Source organism: Chiloscyllium plagiosum, unplaced genomic scaffold, assembly GCF_037043375.1.
Source record: "Chiloscyllium plagiosum isolate Xiang-an unplaced genomic scaffold, Cpla_swu_hap1 HiC_scaffold_15, whole genome shotgun sequence".
NCBI lineage: Eukaryota > Metazoa > Chordata > Chondrichthyes > Orectolobiformes > Hemiscylliidae > Chiloscyllium > Chiloscyllium plagiosum.
The window spans coordinates 13839647-13865730 of NW_028270153.1; the positions used below are offsets into that span (position 1 = coordinate 13839647).

General features: G+C 41.3%; 1 protein-coding gene across 3 annotated transcripts in view; it reads left to right on the top strand.

Annotated features, from left to right (window-relative positions):
• Window positions 1-25649, top strand: part of LOC122560273 (E3 ubiquitin-protein ligase Itchy homolog) — a 107802-nt gene extending 82153 nt beyond the window's left edge. For 2 of the 3 annotated variants that reach the window (XM_087994750.1, XM_087994751.1), the window contains 7 exons: window positions 8452-8585; window positions 11109-11249; window positions 12036-12156; window positions 12984-13088; window positions 16628-16724; window positions 23066-23138; window positions 24853-25649. In XM_087994750.1, the coding sequence (XP_087850876.1) occupies window positions 8452-8585; window positions 11109-11249; window positions 12036-12156; window positions 12984-13088; window positions 16628-16724; window positions 23066-23138; window positions 24853-24952 (771 nt within the window). In that variant the 3' untranslated portion in view covers window positions 24953-25649. The remainder of the gene's footprint in view (window positions 1-8451; window positions 8586-11108; window positions 11250-12035; window positions 12157-12983; window positions 13089-16627; window positions 16725-23065; window positions 23139-24852) is intronic. The other variant, XM_043710807.2, reaches the window with a different exon arrangement.
• The last annotated feature ends 435 nt before the right edge of the window (window positions 25650-26084 follow it).

Here is a 26084-nt window from a genome sequence, read left to right on the forward strand (position 1 = left end):
GCGGAGGAATTGGGAATACGGGATGGCATTTTTGCAAGAGGTAGGGTGGGAAGGGGTGTAATCCAGGTAGCTGTGGGAGTCTGAGTGTTTGTATGGGCGGCACGGTGGCACAGTGGTTAGCACTGCTGCCTCACAGCGCCAGAGACCCGGGTTCAATTCCCGCCTCAGGCGACTAACTGTGTGGAGTTTGCACGTTCTCCCCGTGTCTGCGTGGGTTTCCTCCGGGTGCTCCGGTTTCCTCCCACCATCCAAAGATGTGCAGGGTCAGGTGAATTGGCCATACTAAATTGCCTGTAGTGTTAGGTAAGGGGTAAATGTAGGGGTATGGGTGGGTTTCGCTTCGGCGGGTCGGTGTGGACTTGTTGGGCCGAAGGGCCTGTTTCCACACTGTAATCTAATCTAAAAAAAATCTAAAAAATGTCAGTGTCAAGTCGGTCATCATTAATGGAGATGGAGAGGTCCAAGAAGGGGAGGGAGGTGTCAGAGATGGTCCAGGTAAATTTAAGGTCAGGGTAGAATGTGTTGGTGAAGTTGATGAATTGCTCAACCTCCTCACGGGAGCACGAGGTGGTGCCAATGCAGTCATCAATGTAGCGGAGGAAGAGGTGGGGAGTGGTGCCGGTGTAATTACAGAAGATCAACTGTTCTACGTAGTCAACAAAGAGACAGGCATAGCTGGGGCCCATATGGGTGCCCATGGCTACCCCTTTGGTCTGGAGGAAGTGGGAGGATTCGAAAGAGAAATTGTTAAAGGTGAGGACCAGTTCGGCCAAAGGAATGAGTGTGTCGGTGGAAGAGTACTGTTTGGGACGTCGGGAGAGGAAGAAACTGAGGGCTTGGAGGCCCTAGTCATGGCGGATGGAGTTGTAGAGGGACTGGATATCCATGGTGAAAATGAGGCATTGGGGGCCGGGGAAACGGAAGTCTTGGAGGAGGTGGAGGGCATGGGTGGTGTCTCGAATGTATGTGTGGAGTTCCTGGACTAGGGGGATAGGACAGTGTCGAGGTAGGTAGAGCTGAGTTCAGTGGGGCAGGAGTATGTTGAGACAATGGGTCAGCCAGGGTGGTCAGGCTTGTGGATCTTGGGAAGGAGGTAGAACCTTGCAGAACGGGGTTCCCAGACTGAGGTTGGAAACTGTGGGTGGGAGATCTCCTGAGGTGATAAGGTTCTGTATGGTCTGGAAGATGATGGTTTGGTTTTGGGGGGGGTGGGGTCATGGTCGAGGGGGCGGTAGGAAGAGGTGTCCTAGAGTTGGCGTCTGGCTTCAGCGGTATAGAGGTCAGTGCGCCAGACTACCACTGCACCCCCTTTGTCCGCTGGCTTGATGGTGAGGTCGGGATTGGAGCAGAGGAAGTGGAGGGCAACGCATTGTGAGGGTGAGAGGTTGGAGTGGGGGAGAGAGGTAGATAGGTTGAGGCGGTTAAAGTCCCAGCAGCAGTTGGAAATGAAGAGGTCGAGGGCGGGTAATGGGCCAGCACGGGGTGTCCAGGTGTATGGAGTGTGTTGGAGGTGGGTGAAAGGGTCCTCTGAAGGTGGGCAGGGGTCCTGATTGTGAAAGTAAGCTCGGAGGCGGCGGAAGAAGTGTTCAGCGTCACGGCCTGTATTAAATTCATTGATGCGTGGGTAGAGGGGGATGAAGGTGAGTCCTTTGCTGAGGACTGATCGTTCGTCCTCGGTGAGGGGGAGGTCTGGGGGGGATGGTGAAAACTCGGCAGGGCTGGGACCTTGGAGCTGGGAGTGGGGGCGGAGCCTGTAACTGAAGTGGGTGTGGTGGTGGGGTGAATGGGGGTGGAGTCATGCGCAGGGGTGGTGTTCCCTTCAGGCTTTTGGGGGTGGGGATGGTGACAGTGGGATCTGTGGGGTGCATGTCAGCAGAATGCAGGTGAGTGGCTTTGGTGGGGGTGGAAGTGGTGGCAAACACGGCAGTGGGGGGGGGGGTGCGGAAGGTACTGAGCGTGTCACATCAGATGATGTGAGGGGTGGAAGTGATGTCACGTGCATGAGGAATTGAGGGGCGGAAGCAGCCATGATGGGGGTGGAAGTGACATAATCCATCAGCGTGGGGGTGGTGGCTGCACCATCTGCATGGCTAATGGCATCCAAGCAGTTCCAGAGGCCGGCGGAATCTTCTGGAATGTTTGAGGAGCGCTGGTTATGGAGGTGGATAGATAAAAGTTTGTTGTACTTTTTTTGATGTTTGAGACGGATTTGAAATACTGTTTGTTGAGAGTATGAATTCTCCTGAGGATGTAGTACAGAAGGGGTCCTTTGCAATTCTGAGAGTGTGTGGCCCTCAGCTGAGGCAGGGCTGACTGTAGAGAGGTTAGGTGCTGGCGCATTGCTGCGTGTGTGGAGCAGAGGATCTTGAAGGAGAACCGTTGCTGGTGTTTTTGAATCTGTAGTCTGTACTGTTTGTCCTGCTCAGATCCGAACTCTGCTGGTTTAAAGGTGGTCCGGAGTCCGTGTGTGATGAATTAGTTACAGAGGCAGGCACAGAGCAACCAAATGTGGCTGTGGTAGCGAGTCTGTTTCAGGGCATGGTTGAAGAGCTTCAGGGCAGAGGAAATGACCTTGGAGTTGCAGTGGGAGAGGGACTCCCTGAGATTCTTGTAGAGAGAGGAGGAAAACTTCTTCAAGGCAGACATCCTTGCAAGAGGATTCGCAGTAGGGTTAAAATCAACTAGGTAAAAAAATGAGATGTTAACCAAAACTTTAGCTAAGACAACAAGTTTCACAGTGTTTGCAAGTCCGTGTATTGCTAAGGTCAGAAATTAATCATTGCTTCGCTTCTGTATTTTATAGGGGAGGCTTATCAGCTGGATAATATCTCAAAAGCTGAGATTTAAAATGATCATCTTTTAAAAAGAGACACATATTAGATTAATAATTTTGTCTGGTGAATTACATATGTCATAAAAGCAGTCAAGGGAAGAGGTAGCAGAGGTATTGGTGTGTTTTTAATAGGGAAAGTATGTTGTGCAAGACGACTGGTAAATAGCTAATCTATTTCCTATCTTTAAGAGGAACTCCCAGAATGTTCAAGAAATTGTCTGCCCGGTCAGCTTGTGATAGGAAATATAATCAATCCATGTTAAAGATGAAAATAGAAAACTTGTAGAAGCCCAATATATAATAAATAATTTGCATGGATTTCACACATGGCTGTCTTATTTGACCAGTCTCACTGAATTTTTGAGGAGATATCAGAGAACATTGGCAAGATCAGAGTGGTATGTGCCATCTAGATTTCCAAAAGGTTATCAATAACTAAACATAATGTCAGATCATGCAGAATCAGGGACGAGCAGAATGAATAGATAACTAGCTTCCAGACAAAATGTAAAGTGTGGCATAAGGTGGATTCCCCAAAGGTCAATCTGGAACTATTGTTCACAATTTATACTGACAATTTGGAGTCAACACAATTTCTTAAGTTATGAATGACAGCAACTTGGGGTAAGCTGAGGAGTACAGTAACAAATTACAGAAGGCATTCATAAGCTTACAAATTGGGCATTCCATGGTAAGAACATTTAAGGGTATGACATGAACAATCAATAGACAATAGGTGCAGGAGTAGGCCATTCAGCCCTTCGAGCCTGCACCCCCATTCAACATGATCATGGCTGATCATTCCTAATCAGTATCCTGTTCCTGCCTTATCTCCATAACCCTTGATTCCACAATCCTTGAGAGCTCTATCCAACTCTTTCTTAAATGAAACCAGAGACTGGGCCTCCACTGCCCTCTGGGGCAGAGCATTCCACACAACCACCACTCTCTGGGTGAAGAAGTTTCTCCTCATCTCTGTCCTAAATGGTCTACCCCGTATTTTTAAAGCTGTGTCCTCTGGTTCAGCACTCACCCATCAGCGGAAACATGTTTCCTGCTGCCAGAGTGTCCAAACCTTTCATAATCTTATACATCTCAATCAGATCCCCTCTCAGTCTTCTAAACTCAAGGGTATACAAGCCCAGTCGCTTCAGTCTTTCAGTGTAAGGTAATCCTGCCATTCCAGGAATTGACCTCGTGAACCTACGCTGCACTCCCTCAATAGCCAGAATGTCTTTCCTTAAATTTGGAGACCAGAACTGCACGCAGTACTCCAGGTGTGGTCTCACCAGGGCCCTGTACAGCTGCAGAAGCACCTCTTTGCTTCTATACTCAATTCCTCTTGTTATGAAGGCCAGCATGCTATTAGCCTTCTTCACTACCTGCTGTACCTGCATGCTTACCTTCATTGACTGGTGTACAAGAACACCCAGATCTCTCTGTACTGCCCCTTTACCTAAACTGATTCCATTGAGGCAGTAATCTGCCTTCCTGTTCTTGCCACCAAAGTGGATAACCATACATTTATCCACATTAAACTGCATCTGCCATGCATCTGCCCACTCACCGAACTTGTCCAGGTCACCCTGTAATCTCCTAACATCCTCATCACATTTCACCCTGCCACCCAGCTTTGTATCATCAGCAAATTTGCTAATGTTATTGCTGATACCATCTTCTATATCATTAACATATATTGTAAAAAGCTGCGGTACCAGCACAGATCCCTGCGGTACCCCACTGGTCACTGCCTGCCATTCCGAAATGGAGCCTTTTATCACTACCCTTTGTTTCCTATCAGCCAACCAATTTTCAATCCAATCTAGTACTTTGCCCCCAATACCATGCACCCTAATTTTACTCACTAACTTCCTGTGTGGGACTTTATCAAAAGCTTTCTGAAAGTCCAGGTACACTACATCTACTGGATCTCCCTCGTCCATCTTCATAGTTACATCCTCAAAAAATTCCAGAAGATTAGTCAAGCATGATTTCCCCTTCATAAATCCTGTTACTAGTGTCCAGATGTGCCGTAATTTCATCCTTTATAATAGACTCCAGCATCTTTCCCACCACTGAGGTCAGACTAACTGGTCTATAATTTCCTGCTTTCCCTCTCCCACCTTTCTTAAAAAGTGGTATAACATTAGCCACCCTCCAATCCTCAGGAACCGACCCCGAATCTATCGAACTCTGGAAAATAATCACCAACGCATCCACGATTTCCCGAGCCACCTTCTTCAGTACCCTGGGATGCAGACCATCAGGCCCCGGAGACTTATCAACCTTCAGACCTAACAGTCCCTCCAACACCAAATCCTGGCAAATATGAATTCCCTTCAGTTCAGGTCCTTCAGCCACTGTTACCTCAGGGAGATTGCTTGTGTCTTCCCCAGTGAACACAGATCTGAAGTACCCATTTAATTCCTCTGCCATTTCTTTGTTCCCTGTAATATATTCCCCTGTTTCTGTCTTCAAGGGCCCAATTTTAGTCCTAACCATTTTTTTTGCCTTGCACATACCTAAAAAAGCTTTTACTATCCTCCTTTATATTATTGGCCGATTTACCTTCGTACCTCATTTTCCCTGAGTATTTCCTTCTTAGTAATCCTCTGTTGCTCTTTAAAAGCTTCCCAGTCCTCAGTTTTCCCACTTATCCTTGCTATGTTATACTTTTTCTCTTTTAACTTTATATGTTTCTTAACTTCCCTCGTCAGCCACGGCCGCCCATGTCTCCTCCTGGGATCTTTCTTCCTTTTAGGAATGAACTGATCCTGCAACTTCTGCATTATACACAGAAATATCCACCATTGTTCCTCCACGGTCATCCCTGCTAAGGTATTGCACCATTGAACTTTGTCTAGTTCCTCCCTCATAGCTCCATAGTTCCCTTTATTCAACAGAAGTACTGTCACTTCCGACTGTACCCTCTCCCTTTCAAATTGCAGATTGAAGCTTAATGGATTATGGTCACTACTTCCCAATGGCTCCTTGACTTCGAGGTCACTGACCAATTCTGGTTCGTTACACAATACCAGATCCAGCTGGTTGGCTCCAGCACTAGCTGCTCTAAGAATCCATCTCTGAGACACTCCACAAAGTCTCTTTCTTGAGGTCCAATACCATCCTGATTCTCCCAGTCTACCTGCATGTTAAAATCCCCCATAACAAATGTAGTAACATCTTTACGACAGGCCAATTTCAGCTCCTGATTCAACTTACATCCGACATCCAGACTACTGTTTGGGGGCCTGTAGATGACTCCCAAGAGGGTTTTTTTTTTTACCCTTTAGTATTTCGAGCTCTATCCACACTGACTCTACATCCCCTGACTCTAGGTCCCCCCCCGTGCAAGGGACTGAAAAGCCCACTTACCAACAAGGCCACCCCACCCCCTCTGCCCGTCAGTCTGTCCTTACAATAGCACGTGTAGCCTTGAATATTCATTTCCCAGGTCCTGTCCACTTGAAGCCAGTTATCCCCACAATATCGTATCTGCCAATTTCCAAAAGAGCCTCAAGCTCATCCATCTTGTGTCTAATGCTTCGTACATTCATGTATAGTATTTTTAATTTGTTACTGCTCTCACCCTTCCCATCAACCCCTATTTCGCTCAACCTTACAGCATGATCCCTTTCCGAGTTTTCTGCCTCATTGATACAGTTGTCTTTCTTGACTTCCCTTGTTCCAACTTTCCCTTCAATTTCCTTTTTAAACATCCAGTTTGTCCTCTCCCACCCGTTCCTTAGTTTAAATGTAGCGGTGCTGCAATAGAAAACCTGCCTGCCAGAATGCTGGTCCCTAACCTATTAAGATGCAAACCTTAATAGTATTTATGTAGAATATTCTCAATGAATTAAAGATGCAAAGAGATGCTTTGAGTGTAAATGCAGAAATCATTGAAGTGGTAGTTTAAGTTAGAACTCTTATTTAAAATAAAACTAAGCATCATGGTTTATTTCTAGAGGGATAGAATTGAAAAGTTGATTTTATAGACAATAGGTGCAGGAGTAGGCCGTTATGCCCTTCGAGCCTGCACCACCATTCATTATGATCATGGCTGATCATTCCTAATCAGTATCCTGTTCCTACCTTATCTCCATAACCCTTGATTCCACTATCTTTGAGAGCTCTATCCAACTCTTCCTTAAACAAATCCAGAGACTGGGCCTCCACTGCCTTCTGGGGCAGAGCATTCCACACGCCCACCACTCTCTGGGTGAAGAAGTTTCTCCTCATCTCTGTCCTAAATGGCCTACCCCTTATTTTTAAGCTGTGTCCTCTGGTTCGGGACTCACCCATCAGCGGAAACATGTTTCCTGCCTCCGGAGTGTCCAGTCCTTTAATAGGTAAAATCTGTATGGAATCTTTGTATAAACCACTTTTGGAATGCCATTTACAATTGTGATTGACATGTTATAACAAGTATCAAGAGACAAAGGAGAGAATGGGGGAGGAGGCGATAAAGATGATTTCTAACGATGGTACCCAAACTGAGCTTACACCTGTCAGATGAGTAGGTTTGAATCTCTCGTAAAAAGAGAAGGCTGAGGCTGGGTACGGAGGTTAATCTGACAGTTATTTAAACTAATGCAAGATTTTAATGGAGTAAATTCTGAGAATGTTTCCCCTTTGAGGGAAGAGCAAAACTAAAGGCCATAAATATAAGCTTGTCACCAATCAATAGTGGATTCAGAAAAAATATCTACCCAGGGAATTGAAAAATTGTGCAGCTTGACACTGTGGGGAATGGTTGAGGTAAAGTTAGGGAAAGCTAGAGAAGCCGATGCAAAAGAAAGACTAGATAGTAATACTCAAAGCTGAATGAGGGAAAATAAGAGTCGGGTTGAGGGAAGGATAATTGCTGGTCGTTGTCTGTTTGGGCCAAGAACCCTATTTCTATGCTGTTTATTCTATGTAGGTTTGGTTAAACTCCTCCTTAATCAGATACGCACTATTTGACTGAAGTTTTTCTAACTTGAAATTGTAATCACTAACTTACATATTTCGAGAATTAAGTTTACAGTGATGTTGACTAACATTTTGAAATTACATAATGCATTCTACCTTACATTTTAATTAAACAACTATGCCTCACTCTTCTTGTGTTTTCTATTAGCCCAAATGTCTGGTAGTCAGGTGCCTACTACAGCATTTTGTCCACAACTGTACACTAAATTATTTTTTGAAAGTATGAAATTGAATATCTTTATTGACAAAAAATGAATTATCTACAAAATAGTGATGTGTTAAATGTTTCACTGCTATAGATATATTCACAGCTAAGATTAACACTTGACATAAGCATCAGCACATTCTTGGTATTCTCAACAATAAATAAAAGATTGAACACTGCCTGTGCAGACAAATTTAGTTTTGTAAGTTCTTGTTTTAGCTCGCTGTATTATTGTCACCACTACAATGTGCTCTGACTATGGAAATTTATCTCAAATCTCAGCATGTTTCTGTGGAGGACTGTACTTTTCACTGTAATCTGAACTGCTTAAGGGCCCTTTAATTCAGCTGATATGCTCATGTGGTCTATATCAGCAGTGAGCACTGTGTGAATTTCATGAAACCAGTTGTAGATTTCACTTTGCTTTTCCTTTTCATGACAGGCTCTGTTTCATGGAAAATTTATTGACACTGGATTTTCTCTCCCATTTTACAAACGTATGCTAAGCAAACCCATAGTAACCAAAGACTTGGAATCTATTGATCCAGAATTTTACAACTCCCTCATTTGGATCAGGTTTGTATCTTTTTTTTATTTTCAGTTTTGATTACGAGCTTTTCCTATTAATGACTATTTAATTAAAGTAAAACAAAGCTGTAGGATAGAGTAATAGTATGTTTGAAGAAGGAGGCAGCAAATAGTCCATTTGACCTTCCCAATAAAATGCCTTTTGATCTGGTATTTTTATCCTTTATCAAACTTGGCACCTTTTGATGTGAGGAAGCTGTATAATTTCTATTTTAAACCATTAATGTTTCCAATCTAATTAACTGAACTGGCGCATAGTTGGCATTACATTTGGAACAATCAGCTTTTTTTTGCTGAAGGGGCAGTCATGGTGTTGATGGTGGGTAGCTAATGATCAATGCAAACTGAACCCTGTTTCTTCATGTTGTTTGTGTAAAATCTAGCTACTGATGGACTTGATCTCAGGTTATCGCTCTTTCATGCATTCAGAATGCTGTTGACAATAATTCTGACCTTTGAGATATTGTTTCTGAGAACTGGAATTGGAAACATTGGGTGGGCAACAGGTAGATAGAGTATCTGTAAATTGGAACAGAGTAGGATGTATGAAATTAATTGTGCAGGTCAATTTTAGAGAAATTATCAGTCGGTAGAAAATCCAGATCTCTCTTTTCTACCTTTCATCAAATGCTTTGTAAGTGTGAATTGGAACATGCTTAGAATACATCAGAGTGCATAATATTTTTTGTAAAAATGCAAAATTTTCATGGAATGTGCAAGCCCCTGACCAAATATTTCAAAGTTATTTTTGTTGTATGCAGTTTTGAGTTATGTATCCAGTTTCTTTTACTTGTACAGCCACACGTGCTAACCTAAAGGAATAACTTATGAGTGATCCAATGGGTGCCCTCTGAATTGCTGTGTGATTGTGTGCAATTAATGAAAAGCAGTGCTTCAAGCTTCGATTTTCCTCTTCAGTCATCTTCTGGTGTTTTTTCCCTCCAACATGTGAAGAAACATTAGGATTGCTGGCCTCTTAGTTTACATAGATCTAATTGATTCTAACCATTCCAAATTGAAAAATGTGGGCTACTCTTAAGGTGTCTGATTATTGAAGCTTTTGATGGTTTTCTATCTTGGTTTGTTTGTTGTATCAAAGCTTTATAAATAAATGTTAGAAGTTCATAAAACACTTTGATATGTACAATGGTGGTTATGTTCTATCATGTCAGTGTGAAAATTAACTTGGACACAAATTAATTGAGCATTCTAATGCATGATAGGAATGAATTTAAAAAAGTAAACTGGACCAGGATTTGCCTGCCCTTATTGAGAAATGCTACTTTAATTTTTGTAGAATATTGTTTCCTCGGAGGAGGAGCAGATCACAAATAAGCCATACTATGGTGCTGGAATAAGGAAATGTTGAGGTACAGTATTATAGAAAATAGTACAGCACAGCACAGGCCCTTCGGCCCATGTTGTTGTGCCACTTGACCCATTCCACAATTGAGGAGCAAACCAATGTTATAGCAATTGAGAAAGTGGTACTTTTCTGACTTTGGGTTAAGTGTGTTCACCAGCAAGGCGTTTGCATCATGGCTGTGCTATAACAAGGTTGTACTAGATCCTGCCTTGACTTTCCTCATTTAGGAAATATACTGCCTTTAGAACTGAAAATTTTTACCCTGGAACAGCACTATAAGCCCAGCTGCCAAGTGGTAAAAGCTGTTTACTGTTGATCAACGTTCATAATTTATGATGAGTAAGGATCAGAATCTGAATACTAACCAATTTTTTTTTCTTCCTCCTGTCCCTACATTGCAATTTGGGGAATTGGTGGTGTGGTGGTAATGTCAAAGGACTAATAATCCAAAGCCCAGGTTCTCCCTAAGGTGTGCAGCTGCAAGGAAATCTGGCACTAGCAATTGGTGTGCTGATACATTGACTTCCATGTGCAGAAGTCACTGTTGTGCACAGACCTTGGAGGTACAAGCAGTGGGGGGAAAAACTCTGAGGGAATGTTGTCTCGTGGTCCAAGGTAAAACACTGGTGGATAAGTTCAAATACCAACTTCGTAGCTGATGGGAACTGTATTCATCCCTTACCCTGATTTAGCTTACATGTGACTCCAGAACAACAGTAATCTGATTCTTAACTGCTATCTGAAGTGCCCAGCAAGCCCTATCATTCAAGAATGCAAATGGCCATGTCCCAGGAAAGAATAGCAAAAAGTACGATCAGCCATCTGTTGGTTATGGTACTGCATTGGTTACTAACATTGCTGCAGGAGTATTGTAGTAGGCATGGCCTAACTAAGCCAAACAAAAGAGAGCCTCTTAAAATTCTTGGTACACGTTAGATTTATATCACAATATTTGTTCAACTCTTATCCTGCAGTGATCTTGCAGCCAGGATCAGAAAGGTTTACATCCTTCACAGTGAATATTTGGAACGTTTGAATTACCTGGTTCAGTTTAAGCAGTTTGCATTTGAAATAGACCTAATTCAAAATTAGTTATTCATTTTGTTTCTGTAATTGTAACTAATGGGGAAAAAATTTATTTCTAGGGAAAACAACCTCGAAGAGTGTGGCCTGGAAATGTATTTCTCAGTTGACAAGGAAATATTAGGTGAAATACAAACCCACGAACTGAAAGCTGATGGTAACAATATACTGGTGACTGAAGAAAACAAAGAAGAGTATATTGGGTAAGATGAAGTGAATGTTTTCAGATGCTAGCGAGATTTGAGCATTTCGTATCTTAAGATCACCACTTTATGTTTTTCCAAGTTATTCCAATGTATAATGCTAACTATATAAATGATACTTGCTAACAAAATTTGTGTAGATTGTGAAAAATTAGGCAAGAATTCTTTGTATTTACTGCACTGGAAATTCTTGCTTAACATTGTACTTGTGTTGCTGAAACATGCAATATGGTAACATGAAGTATGTTAACTTAATAAATGTTCCCCATTAAAGCCAGTGTAAAAAGTGTACTCAGATTATGTCAGACCTTTCTCTCAGAAACAAAACTAAAACAACCTCCACATGTTCTCCATCTGGTCAACCCTAAGTCTTACCACTTTCCTTACCTGAACCCTCGCTGTCAGAAGGGGTTTAGGGATGAGGTTTTAAGATGCAGGGTTATAGGGCGTAGCCAAAAGTTGGAGAAGTGGCGAGACGACAGACAGTCAGGGCTCATGAGGAATGGGAACTGGGAGGATTAGTCAACAAATTGGACATCAAGCCAGCAACCAGTGAGGTCAAGGGATCAGGAGAAGCCATTGCAAAATTGTACTCATTGTATCATGTGTCAATAAAGCAACTTTAAAATGATGCCTATGGCATGAAATGTAAAAATCCCACTACTTTATCTGATGGATGTTAAATCAAGATAACTTAAAGCCAGGCAATTTAAAGCAAGGGTCTACAGAATTGGAAGTAGATAATAATCCAACAAGTTATTAATACAAGTGGTTTGAACTGTATAGGCTTGTAGCTGATTGGAGACTATCACGAGGTGTTGAAGAACAGACACAGGCATTCTTAGAGGGATTTAATGAAGTGCTTCCTCTACACTATCTTCAGTCATTTGATGCCAAAGAATTGGAGGTATTGTAATTTGTTGAGTACTTTGTTTCATTCTTTTGTTTAACTGGATAGTAGTGACACTATGACCTGTGGTTGTCCACCTTTTTTTTCTATCGATCCCTTTCTGAATTGAGAGGGGCATTCCAATGAAGCATGGAACAAGTGAAGGCCACTGGACTGCAAATTAGCTGTGCAAAACCAGCACCTACCGTTTATAAACTATGCTATCATTATTTATCTTCGATTTGAAATTGACTCTGGAGGCAGTCACTTGTTCTAGAATATCCATTTTGCATAATGGTACCTGTATGTATTTAATTCAGATGATTAGTATTCTTTGAGAGGTGCACTTTATTTGTCAGCTGTATTTGTATTTCTCAAACGTTAACTGCATTTTCGAAGAGTGCTATGTTATTTAAGATGTTTTTCAGCATTTTAATACATCAATTACTTTTTTGATCTATTGCTTTAAAAAATGTATTCCATCCCTTTACTCCAACATCTGAGTCAGCTTGATCTGAACTTCATTTCTCAACTGATGTCAGCTTTTGGATTTCTTCAAGTGTTTAGTTTTAGGCACATCCTTGTTTAGAATTGTTAAAAATCGGTGTTAATATTAGGATTTGCCTTTTAAGTCACCCCTGTATCATTTCTGCCAGTGCCCAAAGAAGATACCTGGAAGATGTGAATGGAAGGGGTTTGTATCAGTATTTGGGGAGGGGACCCCTTTTTGAACAAGAGTCAAGCATTATGAGCAACCACTAAAATGTAGTTTTTTCTTGTGCCAGTGCTCTTTTTCTTCTCAGTCTTGAGTTAAGGTATTCTTAATTCTGCTCAAATATTTACAGGTACTTCTTTGTGGAATGCAAGAAATAGACTTGAATGATTGGCAGAGAAATGCAATCTATCGCAACTATACCCGAAACAGCAAGCAAGTGGTCTGGTTTTGGCAGGTGGGTAAGGGCTCTGCATTCTTTGCGTTATGCTAAAGTGTTTCTATTATGGGAGTATTTCAGGAGATATATATTTTAGATGTTTATTTCTAAATTACTATATGTTCTCACTGCCACAGTCAGAGTCAGTCAGCAATATCAGCATACTTATCCCATGAGATGCATTCATAGGATTACATAAACAAGGCTGTATTGATTTCCTATGCTTGAATGAGCTACCTAATTTGATTCCAAGCCTTGTATTTTTTTTCACTATTATCATAAGGCCTAGTAGCAGAAGTAGGACCGTTCAGCCCATCAAGTCTGCTGTGCAATTCAATGAGATCACAGCTGACCTTTTACCCATCGACTGTACTTTCCCAGCTCTTCCTCATAATCCTTGATTCCTTGCTGTTTAGAAATCAGTCTTGTCTCAGCCCTTAATATACTTAACCCAGCCTCAACAGCCCTCTGCATTAAAGAATTCAACAAATGCATGGCCTTCTCAGATAAAGAATTCCTCCTCATATCTGTCGTAAATATGCAATCCCATTTTCTGAGGTGTTGTGCTGTAGCCCTAGGCTTTCCCACAGGGAGAAACAATCATTCCACATCTACCCTGTCAAGTCCCCAAAAGTCTGTTATATTGCAATAAAGTTGCTTCTCATTCTTCTAAGTTCCAATAAGCACAGACTCAACCTACTCGACCTCTCCTCATAAGCCACTCCCTCCAAATCCTAGTGAATGTTTCTGCACTGCCTCTAATGTCAGTATGTTTCTCCTTTAGTTAAGAGGCCTAAAACTGTTCATAGTACCCCAGCTGTGATCTGACCAGTGCCTTGTATAGTTTTAGCAAAATTTCTAAAGTTTATACTCCAGTCCCTTTGAGATAAAGGCCAACATTCCATTTGCTTTTCCTTCTAGTCACTGAATATGGAAGCTAATTTTTTGTGATTTTTGAGAGCTTCCAAATCCCTCTATGTAGCTCCATTTACATAATCTCCAATTCCTCCTCCTCTTGCCAAAGTGCATAACCTCACATTTCATCTGCCAGATTTTTGCATGTTTCCTTGTCTATATCCCCCTGCAGGCTGTCAGCCTCACTATTTCCATTCCCAACTACTTTTATGTAAACTTGGCTTTAGTGCAGTCACTTCCCTCATCCATGTCATGAACATATATTGTAAATTATTGTCACTGCAGCACTGGTCCCTGTGGCACTCCACTAGTTATGGGTTACCATCCTAAAAATGCCCCTTATTCCAACTGCCTTCTATTAGCTAGTCAATCCTCTATCCATTCTAAAGTACGACCCCCAACATGATGGGCTCATATCTTAATTAGCCTAAGGTGTGGTGCCTTAGAAACTCTTCCTGAAAAGACCACACACATTACATCCACTTTCTGTTTCAGACCTCAAAGATTTCTGTTAAATAAATCAGGCATGATTTTTCCCTTCATGAAGCCTTGTTGACTGGTGCTTGATCATACTATGGGTTTCTAACTGCTCTACTATTACTTCCTTTATATAGTCTTTATAAAATCCTAATTTTCCCAGTAAGAGACATTAAACTAACTGGCCTAACTTTACCTGATCTTTCATCTCCTTCCTCTCTTTTTTAAATAAAGGTGTTCCATTAGGAGTTTTCCAATCCTCTGGAATCTTTCCAAAATCTAAGGATCCCTAGAAGATTACCAGCGTACCCACTATCCTTGTAGTTACTACATTAGTTTTGTGGAACACATCCTTTCTGGTCCAGGGGCCTTGTCAGTATTTAGTTTCCATAGGGCAATTTCTCTTGTAATAGTTTTTATACCTACTTCCTCTTTACCTTTTGCCTTTAGATTTTGTAATTTTGAAATGATAATGACCTCTACTGTGAAGACAGATGCAAAGTATTTATTCAACTCCCGTACCATTTCCTGGTTCCCCATTATTGCTTCCCCAACCTCATTCTCCAAGGGGCCGTTGTTCAATTTGGTTTCTCTCTTTTTGTACTTCAAGAAGCTCTTGCTGTCTGTCTTGATATTACTTGCAAATTTCCCGTCGAAGTTTGCCGCCTTCCTTTTTTTCGGTCATCTTTTATTAATTTTTAAAACTCTCCCAATCAACTAGCCTACCACTAATCTTTGTCAAATTGTATAATGCTGAACATTAACCTTCTTCACGTAATGTCCAATTGTCACTTAAAAGTTCACACGGAATCTGATTCCACCACCTTTTCAGCTAGTACACTCAATCATTTTAGCACTCTGTGAAATAATTGGTCCTAAGTTTCCAACTAGTTCTTTTGCAAATAATTTTAAATCCTGGTCCAACTTAGAAATAGTAGTTTTTCCTTAGTTCCTCCTTCTAAACTCAACAAATTGGAATTTCTTTTATTAGATCAACTCTTAACCTTCCATGCTATAAAGAGAGCAACTCCAGTTTGTGATCTGTTCACATGACTGAAGCTTCTCTTCTAGGATCTCATACTCCTGAATATTCTCTTCAAAACCTTGACATCCTCCTGAAGTATGGTGCCAGACTGTACAGTTGCACACACTATTCCAGTTGAGGCCAAATTATTAATGTGTACAGATTGAACATGATTCCCTTTTTGTGTTCAACATGCTTTGGAAAGCTAAATGTCCCACATGCATTCTTTGTTAATCTAATAAGCCTGCATCTGTGAAAGGATGAAGCAAGAGTTTATCTATATTCCACAAAGGGTTTATTTGCTATACTCCAAATAATAAGTGGAGATCACCTTTGTGTCCTACAGGTCAGTCACTCTTGGGTGGGAATAAATCTTTTAAAATGTTTTTAATCAACCTGTTCAGGCATGTTAACATTCCTCTGATAGGCAGGGCTTGATCCCAGATCTTCTGCCCTGGGGCGGGGCCACTGTACTATGTTACATACTGATCTTTATCTTTTGTCAGTTAATTTTCCAGCTTCTCTTAATCATAACTCAAACATCCACATACGTACCCTCAATAACATGACCTTTACAACATCGGCTTCTTAACTAACTTATAATTTTATCCTGCTGCTTCAGGATTTTGTGAATGTATAGCCCACTTTCCACTACTGACATCCTTTAGGGAAGGAAACTGCCCCTCTTACTTTTGGTCTGGCTCACATGTGACTCCAAATCCACAGCATTGTGCTTGGCTCGGAAACTGCCCTTTGGGCAATTAGGGATGGACAATACACGCTGGCATGGCCAGCGATACCCTCATTCTGTTAACGAATAAAAAAAACCTACTCTTTCAGTTCCTATATATTACCAGTTTCGTTGGTTACAGGATCTAAAATTGCAATCTAATTAGTCAGTAGCAGTTTACCTTTAACAAGTAAGATCTGTTAAAATTCCAAGAAGCAAAGTCTAAGCGTAAATGGAATTATGTTCCTCATTGCAATATTAGATGTTGATGGGGTTTTAAAGGTTTTTCTGAATTTCCAATTGCCTTCTATTTCTTTCATCAAGAGAAAGTAAGCTGGTAGAGAAGCATGTGTACTGCACATATTAAGTTTTATGAATAACTGTCTTAACTTAGTGGCACTGTTCCTTTAGGTTGTGAAAGAAATGGACAATGAGAAGCGAATGCGTCTGCTGCAGTTTGTCACAGGAACATGCCGCTTACCAGTTGGTGGATTTGCTGATCTTATGGGTAAGTGTTGTTCAAAACCAAATGGTGGAGATAAGCTTGATGGAATTTAAGTTCATTCAAGTTGCTTATTTTGTTGGCAATCATTCATTGTCCATTTTAGGGTATATTGTTCTTAAATGCTTTCATGTAATGGGAAGAGTTCCTCCAATTATTTAGTAAGCAAATACACCACATTGATGATGAACCTGTATTTGGCAATAATTTAGCAGACTTGGAACGACAGTTACACATTACAGGTAATTTCAGTGCTTAGGTTGGAAAATCTGTCAGGTTTCTTGGCTTCTGATTGTTCAATAATGCATCTAAAGTTGTCAGGTGAAAATGGTATCAGCTCAGGAGTGGTGCCCCTATGATAGGTTTTTTAAAAAAGCCATGCAGTTGTCAAAAGACTTCTTTAGTAACACTGTTTTAAAGAAGGAACAGCCATCCCTACCCAGACTAACCTATATTGGACCCCAGATTTATTAATTTTAGGAATCTGTCATATTCGTGTCTTACTCTGTAAAATATCAGACAGGGTGAAGTTCAAACACACAATTTGTTTAATTGAAGAGAGAAAATCTAGACTTAACATGTAACACGTATGTAGAGGTGAAACTCAAATTGAGCTTCAGTATAACTTCTCTGTTTATCTTAACTTGAGCGATGTACCTTCAATGAAACTGAATTAGACATAAGTTGAGTTAAAGTATGTTGCAAGCTTGATTAGATCAGATTAGATTCCCTACATTGTGGAAACAAGCCCTTCGGCCCAACAAGTCCACACTAACCCTCCGAAGATTAACCCACCCATACCCATTTCCCTCTGACTCATGCACCTAACTCTACGGGCAATTTAATATGGCCAATTCACCTGACCTGCACATCTTTGGACTGTGGGAGAAAACCCACGCAAACACTGAGAATATGCAGACTCCACACAGACAGTTGCCCAAGGCTGGAATCGAACCTGGGAGGCAACAGTGCTAACCACTGAGCCACCTTGTCAACCCTTGTGATCTGTAAGGCTTAATCCTAATCCTATTCCTTAGCTGTGTCATGAATGCTAGTGAGCTATTTGAAGAACTACTACAGTCCATTTGGTGAAAGTACTCTCAAAGTGCTGTGACGTTCGAGGTTCCAGGATCTTGAGTCAGCAGTAATGAAATAAATGTGATATCCCTCAGACTCGACTGGATTTGACTTGGAGGTGTTAAATAATTGTTCTAGTTTTCTTTGGATGTAGCTTTTTATTTCAGTGCGCTCATTGATTGATTGTCTGACAGGAATCAGCTTGTGAGGAATTGCAAGTTATCTTTCAGATTGTTGTGGAGCTTGACCTGCACTAACATTAATTGGAATATTAGAAATAGACCTGGGAAAGTCTATAGCCTTAAAACTTGTCTTTAAACATATAGATTAAAATGTAATGTTGAATTATAGAACACATTTGCTGCACACTAGAAAATAGACAGGCAGGAAGAATCTAGCCATGAGAAAAGGGGGAACCGAAAGTTTGCAGAAGATAAAAACATCTGTTTTCACCAAGTGATAACAGGATGCTCTAAGGCAATTAAGAATATTTGCCTTAACATTGAATCTGTGTGAACAGGACACCGAGTGATAACATTCATGGCTGTTCCCTTATGAAATTAATAGGTGTTTGATTCTGACCTCGAAATAAAACGCTGTATCATCAAAAGCCTTGTAATTGACAGTCCGGATCCTATCAATTATAATGGATTCTTATTAACCTCTTGCAAGCGAGGCAGACACAGAGGGAACAACATCTTTTCTGTTACAAGTTCCTGACTTGAGTTCAAAAAGATACTAGAGAGAGAGACCATTTTAGTGCTGGACTGCAAAAGCTAGTAGAAAATTAACTCTTTGTGCCTACTTGCTATGCATTGAACTTAATTGCATTTTTGAGATTTTGATTTTCAGTAGCCATTATTGGTTATGAAATGCAAATTCTGTAAAAGGTAATATTGATGAAGCTTTAACTTTCTTGCAGACCATTCTACAGACCTTACAGATTGCCCCACTGTCAATTCTAACTAATCAGATCTTGTGATTTATTTGAATTTGCATCACAACCATGAAAAGAAAGCACATTTAATTCAAGATTAATGCATCAGTTTAAATACAACCTTATGGTAACATCTCAGCCTCAGGTACAGAATGATTCGGTGCTTAAGATAAAAAGCAGGTATCTGCTTCTAGCCTGAAAACTATTCTAAACCTAACATTGAAGAGATTCTGGTACAATGTTTCGGGAAGCCATTTTATGGTCAAAAGTTTGCCCTCCTTGCTAAGAAGCCTTTTTGTAAAACAATTGTATCTGACATGCGAGCTGTGCAAGGTTACTTTATGACATCTCCCACTTAATTCAGACTGGTATTTCTCTATGATAGGAACTTATCTTGCGAGCAGCCGCCTAACTCGGCTGGATTTGTTTTTCCCACCTGATGAATGGCTTAGGGCCGTAGGGGTGATCAGTCAAGTGCACACAGACCACTCAATTAACTTCTCTCCCTTACAAATTATTCTCCTTCACTGTTATCTGCCTAGATAAGAGCATGCAATGTTTTCGTAAACGTTTTGCACAAAGGAAGCCTGTTTGTGACAGTGCAGCAGAGTAGCCTGCGAGGGCTCTTAAAGGAAGAGCGATATCCTACTCTCCTGGGTTATTGGAACCTAGTTAGTTTAGCTTATAGGTATCAGTGTTATGTTGTAACAATGATGCTATTGGTAAATAAAGGGGATGACTAAAATTAAACTAAACTGTCTATAACAGGTTTTTTATTCCAGACTATCAAAGACTATGGGACGAACCAAGTGAGGCTTACAGGTTGAGTTCACGAGGGATTCCCTGGGCCGTCTCAAATCTGTACTTTAACAGGCCCTTTCCCTCCATGTGGTACTGGTTGTGGGTTTGGAAGGTGCTGTTGAGAGATTTGCTTTTGTGTTGCTGCAGTGCACATTGAAGATGGCACATGCACTAACCATTTTCATCAGTGGGGAATGAATATTTACGTTGATGTGTTGATCAAGTGGTCTACTTTATCCTGCATGGTTCTAGGGTGTTATGAGAGCTACATTCATCCAGGCATGGCTTGTATATTACCTTTAGGCAACTAAAATTGAATCCCTGCAATGTTTTAATAAAAATACGTTGAGTAAAACAAATTTTCAGGTTATGTCTATAAGCAGCCACTAAATCGATACTGAATATGTAGCAATGGTTCTTTAAAAACATCAATTCAGTTAATTTAGATAAGGTGACTTTTCCTCAGCATTCTTGTCTAAGTTTATTGAACTGATGTTTTAAAGAACTGGGGCAATTACTCTAATGGAATTGCTCTTCTTTAATGAGTGCAGCTTCAGCAAAACATGATCTACACCATCTCTGACAAAACAACTAGTTCAGGACCACATCCATCACCTTTAGCATTGACTCCCACCATCACTGGTACACCATACCCTCAGACTGTACTAGCTGTAAATTGGCAGTAGCAACTCACCCAGGTTTCTTTGACGACCACTCCCAGCCGTTACTTCAAAGAAGCTGAAGGGCAGCACATTCACAGGTATACTACCAAATCCTTTTCAAGTCGCACGTCAGCCCTTCATCATTGCTGTGTCAATATCCTGGATCTCCCTACCCAAAATTGGACTGCTCTTGCCATATTGTCGACACCCAAGTTCCATAGTGCATTTTTTAAAAAAAATTGTGTGCAGAAATAATGACTTAAATATGTAATTTGCAGGACTCATTCAAACCATAGCCAATGTAAGTGACTCACTGCATGAACAGATTGTTTTTAAAATAAGCTTTTCCTTCAGATGTGATTATTAATGTTGAATCCTTTCCTCAAAAACCTAGAATTAAATTTGTCAATTGTGTAAAGCAGTCAAGTGTCCTATCAGTGGTGTAAAATGTGCATTCACAGTGTGCTAGTTCTTAAATAGCATAAATTATTCTTAAGTTGTGCCAAAGCAGACACAAACATTAAAAACTTTGGCTTCATGCCTTTCCTCATTTGCATGTCTGTGCTTATCACATAGTAAACTGCCTCTGGATTAATTTCCACATGCTTGTCTATCAATTTCCTTCACTGGGGGAACTGGAGCTTTGCTTACATTAGCAGTTTCAGTCAAATGGAGCATAAGGATTTTCAGCTGGTGATAGTGTGGACCACCCACAGCTTGCTCTCTCTCGTTCTTTCCCTGTGCGCTTTATTACTGTGCCCTGCTGTCTTTCTCAGGGCATTGCTTCACTTACCATTGGGCAGTTCCACAGGTCTAGATACCCTCCAGTTGGTCACATAGGTGGCTGTTTCTCATCAGAGTTTCTGCTGGGTCATTATGGTTTAATCACATACCTTACCTGATCATCATTTTTAAGTAGGCAATATTCAGTAGTGCTCTAAAACATGTTGACAATCTCCCTCTGATGAAAGCAGTTGATTTACATACCTCTCTCAAATGAGGATGGAGTTTTCTGTGACAGTTTGGATGTGCAAATTGTTTTTGTACTTTATTTTTTAAATTAACCATTTGTTATAAATAAGTGTTCTTTTCTATCACTGATTTAATCCTTTAATCATTCCTTGTTATCCCAGGCTTGACTTAATGAAATGCACTCATTGCAACCTTCTCTGGTTCTACCTCGTATCAGCTTGAGCTCATTCAATTCTTTGCTGCCCATTTCCTTAGTGATATCATCCAGTTTACTCACATCTGCTCTGACACCTTGCCCACATTGGCTCCCAGTTAAGCAATGCCTCAAGTTTAAAAGACCATAAAACCACATAAAATAGGAGCAGGAGTATGCTATTTGGCCCCTACTGATCAAGAATCTATTTCAGCCTTAAATATACATAAAGCCTCAGCCCCCACAGCTATCTGTGGCAAGGAGGTCCAAAGGCACACAACCCCCTAAGGGAAGAAATTGCTCCTCGTCTCACTCTTAAGTTGGTCTCCTTTAATTCTGAGACTATGCCCTCTGGTCCTAGACTCTTCCACAAGGGAAAACATTCTCTCAGCATTTACCCTGTCAAGTCCCTTAAGATCCAGTATGTTTCAATGAGTTCACCTCTTATTCATGCAAACTTTTACTTGTTTTCATATCCATTCTTAGCAGCACTCTTCCCCCTCTGATTTCATTTCCTCCACACTGACAGCCTCTCAAAATCTCTGTTCTCTACAAATTCTGGCCTTCTGACCCTTCCCAATTTTAATTGCTCCACCATTGGCAGACTTCAGTTGCAAAAACTGCAAGCTCTGCAATTTTCTTCCTAAATCTGTCTGCATCTGTCTTACTTTAAAGAACTACTAAAAAAAATCTATCTCTGACAAAGCCTTTAGTCATGAGGTCAGATGTTGAGCTGATGATTGCACCATGTTCGACTCCATTTGTGATTCCTCAGATATTGAAGCAGTCTGTGTCCATATCCAGTGCGATCTTGCCAACATCCAGGTTTGGACTGATAACTCGCAAGTAGCATTAGTACACACAGATACCAGTCAATGAGCATCTGCAACAGGGGAGGATCCAGCCATTATCCCTTGACATTCATTGGCTTGACCTGCATTGAACTCTCCACCCTGAACATCCCAGAAGTTACTGTTCCCTGAAAATTGAACTGGACCATATCAATATTGTTTCCACAGGAGTAAGTCAGAGGCTAAGATTTCTATGGTAGGTGCCTGTCCAACATCAACAAAGCACAAATCAGGAGTTTGCTAGAATAGCCTGCACTTGACTAGATTGATGCAGTTCCAGCAACACTCGAAGCATTGACACCATTTAGGATAAAGCATCCCCAATTGATTAGTACCCCATCTACCTACTTATACTTCCCTCACCATCACACACGCAGTGGCAGCAGTGTGTACCGTCTGCAAGATACATTCCAAGTAACTCAGCAACCTTCCTTCAACAGTTAGAAAAATCAGGGCAGTAGATACATGGGATCACCACCTGCAAGTTGCCCTCCAAACCACACACTTAGCTGATTTGGAACTAGATGATAATTTCTTCATTATCAGTGGATCAAAGTTCTGGAACAGTCTTTCTTACAGCTGCATGGGTATCCCTATGCTCCAAGGACAGCTGCAATTCCAGAAGGCAGCTCGTCATCACTTGAGGGCAACTTTGGATGGGCAAATGCAGATCCTAGACAAGGACAGTTGCATCTATGAATGAGTCTTAAAAAGTGGCCTCAAATCAGTGTCAAGTTTCTATCTGATAATGCTTGTAAAGAATGTTGAAAATGGTGTATAAATGCAATTTGTTCTTGTTAATCGCTGAAAAGAAATATATTAAATTATAATTCATTTTTGCATTTTGGTTCAAGGGAGCAATGGTCCTCAGAAGTTTTGTATTGAGAAAGTTGGGAAGGAAAATTGGTTGCCAAGAAGCCATACCTGGTGAGTTGAGTATTTCAAGAAATGTCTGTCTTTTTTTAATGCTGTGAATACTATTTCTGTTCTTTACATTCCTTAACCTCTTAACTTTAAAAATTTGTGCGGAGTACTGGCAAATGGAGCACTTTTCCTATATTTGTTCCCAAGGTAAGGTAAAACATATGTTTGGAGTGTAACTTTTCACCGTGACCAATTTAAGCCACCTATTGAGCAGAGGGCAGTGAAGGTTTCACCACCTACACCAGTATCTTTGCAACCTCTGAATGGAATTACTAAATCATTCCAGCTCAAATCACATTGAATAGTGATCTCTTTCTTTTAGATTCCACTTGATCACTCCCAAATTGTTTCTTACATGATTCCAGGGCTTTTTTCTCTCCCCAACTCTCTATGAAACTCCACTTCAAGTGCTCACTACTCTGAGAGGAAAGATTCTGCTGTCTATCTGAAATTTGCCACTTGCTCATTGACCCTTGCATTCTCTTGTCCAACTGTTTCAGTTAATTGGGAAGTACTGGTTTGGGTTTGCTCTCTTTTCTCTTCCTTATGTGGCCACTCCACGGTCACCTTTTTCAACTTGGCAAAACCCACGGAACAGATTTTCTTCAACATTTGCATGTGCATTTTTAAAGCTTTCTCCCAGTTCCTGATACAAAGCTCTTGCAATACTTTGTTTAGTTAAGATTAATGAGTGTTTGTCTCCTATTTAGTATATGGGTGGATTAAGGGTATTTTTTGGTAAAACATAGGCAAATCTTTTATAACCATATTAGCCATTTTCTGGCCTACTTCGACTTTGATTGGGCTAATCATACTGATGAAATTCTCTTCCCCTGTTCTTCTGTGGTAACTGGGATTAAGCCACAGGTTTTTCATTATTTTGAGCCTGAAACCCTCTATTCAATATATGTCAAACCTCATTAATTCTAGCTGGATTAGTTTTGATGAGTGAATGTGTACCTCATATTTTGATTGAAGAAATTTTTATTATATCTACTGCGCTCCATTTTGTCTCCATCAGCTTCCCCTGTCCCTTGAAGCAAACACCAGGAATGCCAAGTATCCTTCAAATGCTTTTGTACTAAAGGAGAGCAGTTGATGGAAGGCACACAGCCCTTCCTGTAATTTGCTGCCATCCACATTGTAAACCTTGTGGATAATGATGGTTTGTGAATGTGCTGACTGGTTAAGGCCAGCAGCTTAAGAAAATTGTTTAGAATCTGGCTACTGTGGAGAAAGGTTTACTATACTCATTAAGAACAGTTTCTGGCACTGGGTGAAATATCTGTCACTGGTACCCCAGAATACAATCAATAATGTAATGCTGTGTGAGAGTACCTAGAGAGTGTTTGTGAAACCTCATGTACATAAATTCATGATCTATCTGCCGTACTATCTTCTGTAAGTCAGAGCCCGACATGAGACAGCAATTAGATTTCTCTCTCCCTCACTCTCTGAGAAAGATGTGACTTGAAATAAGAGGTGGAGCTTGTGACAGAGAGCAGCTGGAACCAAACAGGCAAAACTATTTTGGGGGGGTGGGGCGGGAGCAAGGTTGGTGGTGATGGTGGAACCTGATTTTCCACAGAATATATAAAACCGAGCCAACTAATTGTGGCTGGAGTAGCTAGCAAATGAGTGTCTAAATGAGTTATTGAACTTAGTCCATAATGAAACTTTCAGAATTCTGATTCTTTTTTTAACTATTTCCCTGTAGTTTTAATCGACTGGATTTGCCACCATACAAGAGCTTTGAGCAACTGAAGGAAAAGCTATTATTCGCAATTGAGGAAACTGAAGGTTTTGGACAAGAGTAACTACTGTATGAAAGTCTTGTCAGGAGAGAGTTTTGTGATGTCATTTGAAAGATTCTGTAAAGGAGGAACGCATTTCACTTCTTGTGCTTTACTTTCCAGTAGACTTCTGTTTATCCAGACGCATCAGGACTGTCTATTTGCTTTGGAAATCCTGTGGGAAATGGCTGAAAAGCCTTTGTCTTTCCTTCGAAACTCTGTGTATTTACAAGCTGAAGAACTTAATATAATGAGGAAATTGTACATGCTTAAATAGAATTAATGTGCTGTGATAAACAGTTTAAAACTGTAGTATGTTCATTTCTGTTGAACACGAAGGAGCAGCCATGCTTACCCCATTTAGACGTAGGAATACAGTTGGCTGCTGTTGATAAGATATGGTTGGGAATGGGATTCCTGGAATTAATAGCATTTTATAGTTGGCGGAGCAGAACTGGAATACATGTCTACTATCCATACATGTATTCCATTGTTGAGCTAAGAAACAATCCTAGATTGTGTATATCCCTCCTATACTATTATTCCCCCATTTTTGTTTTTTGCTTGCACCACACTCTCTCTCTGTCCTCATGGCCCATTATAGCAGGTTTCTTCTCCCCCCTCCGTGTGTGTCTGTGTGTGTGTGTGTGTCTCGCGCTCTCTCTCTCTCTCTCTCTCTCTCGCTCTCTCTCGCTCTCTCTCGCGCTCTCTCGCTCTCTCTCGCTCTCTCTCGCTCTCTCTCGCTCTCTCTCGCTCTCTCTCGCTCTCTCTCGCTCTCTCTCGCTCTCTCTCGCTCTCTCTCGCTCTCTCTCGCTCTCTCTCGCTCTCTCTCGCTCTCTCTCGCTCTCTCTCGCTCTCTCTCGCTCTCTCTCGCTCTCTCTCGCTCTCTCTCGCTCTCTCTCGCTCTCTCTCGCTCTCTCTCGCTCTCTCTCGCTCTCTCTCGCTCTCTCTCGCTCTCTCTCGCTCTCTCTCGCTCTCTCTCGCTCTCTCTCGCTCTCTCTCGCTCTCTCTCGCTCTCTCTCGCTCTCTCTCGCTCTCTCTCGCTCGCTCTCGCTCGCTCTCGCTCGCTCTCGCTCGCTCTCGCTCTCTCTCGCTCTCTCTCGCTCGCTCTCGCTCGCTCTCGCTCGCTCTCGCTCGCTCTCGCTCGCTCTCGCTC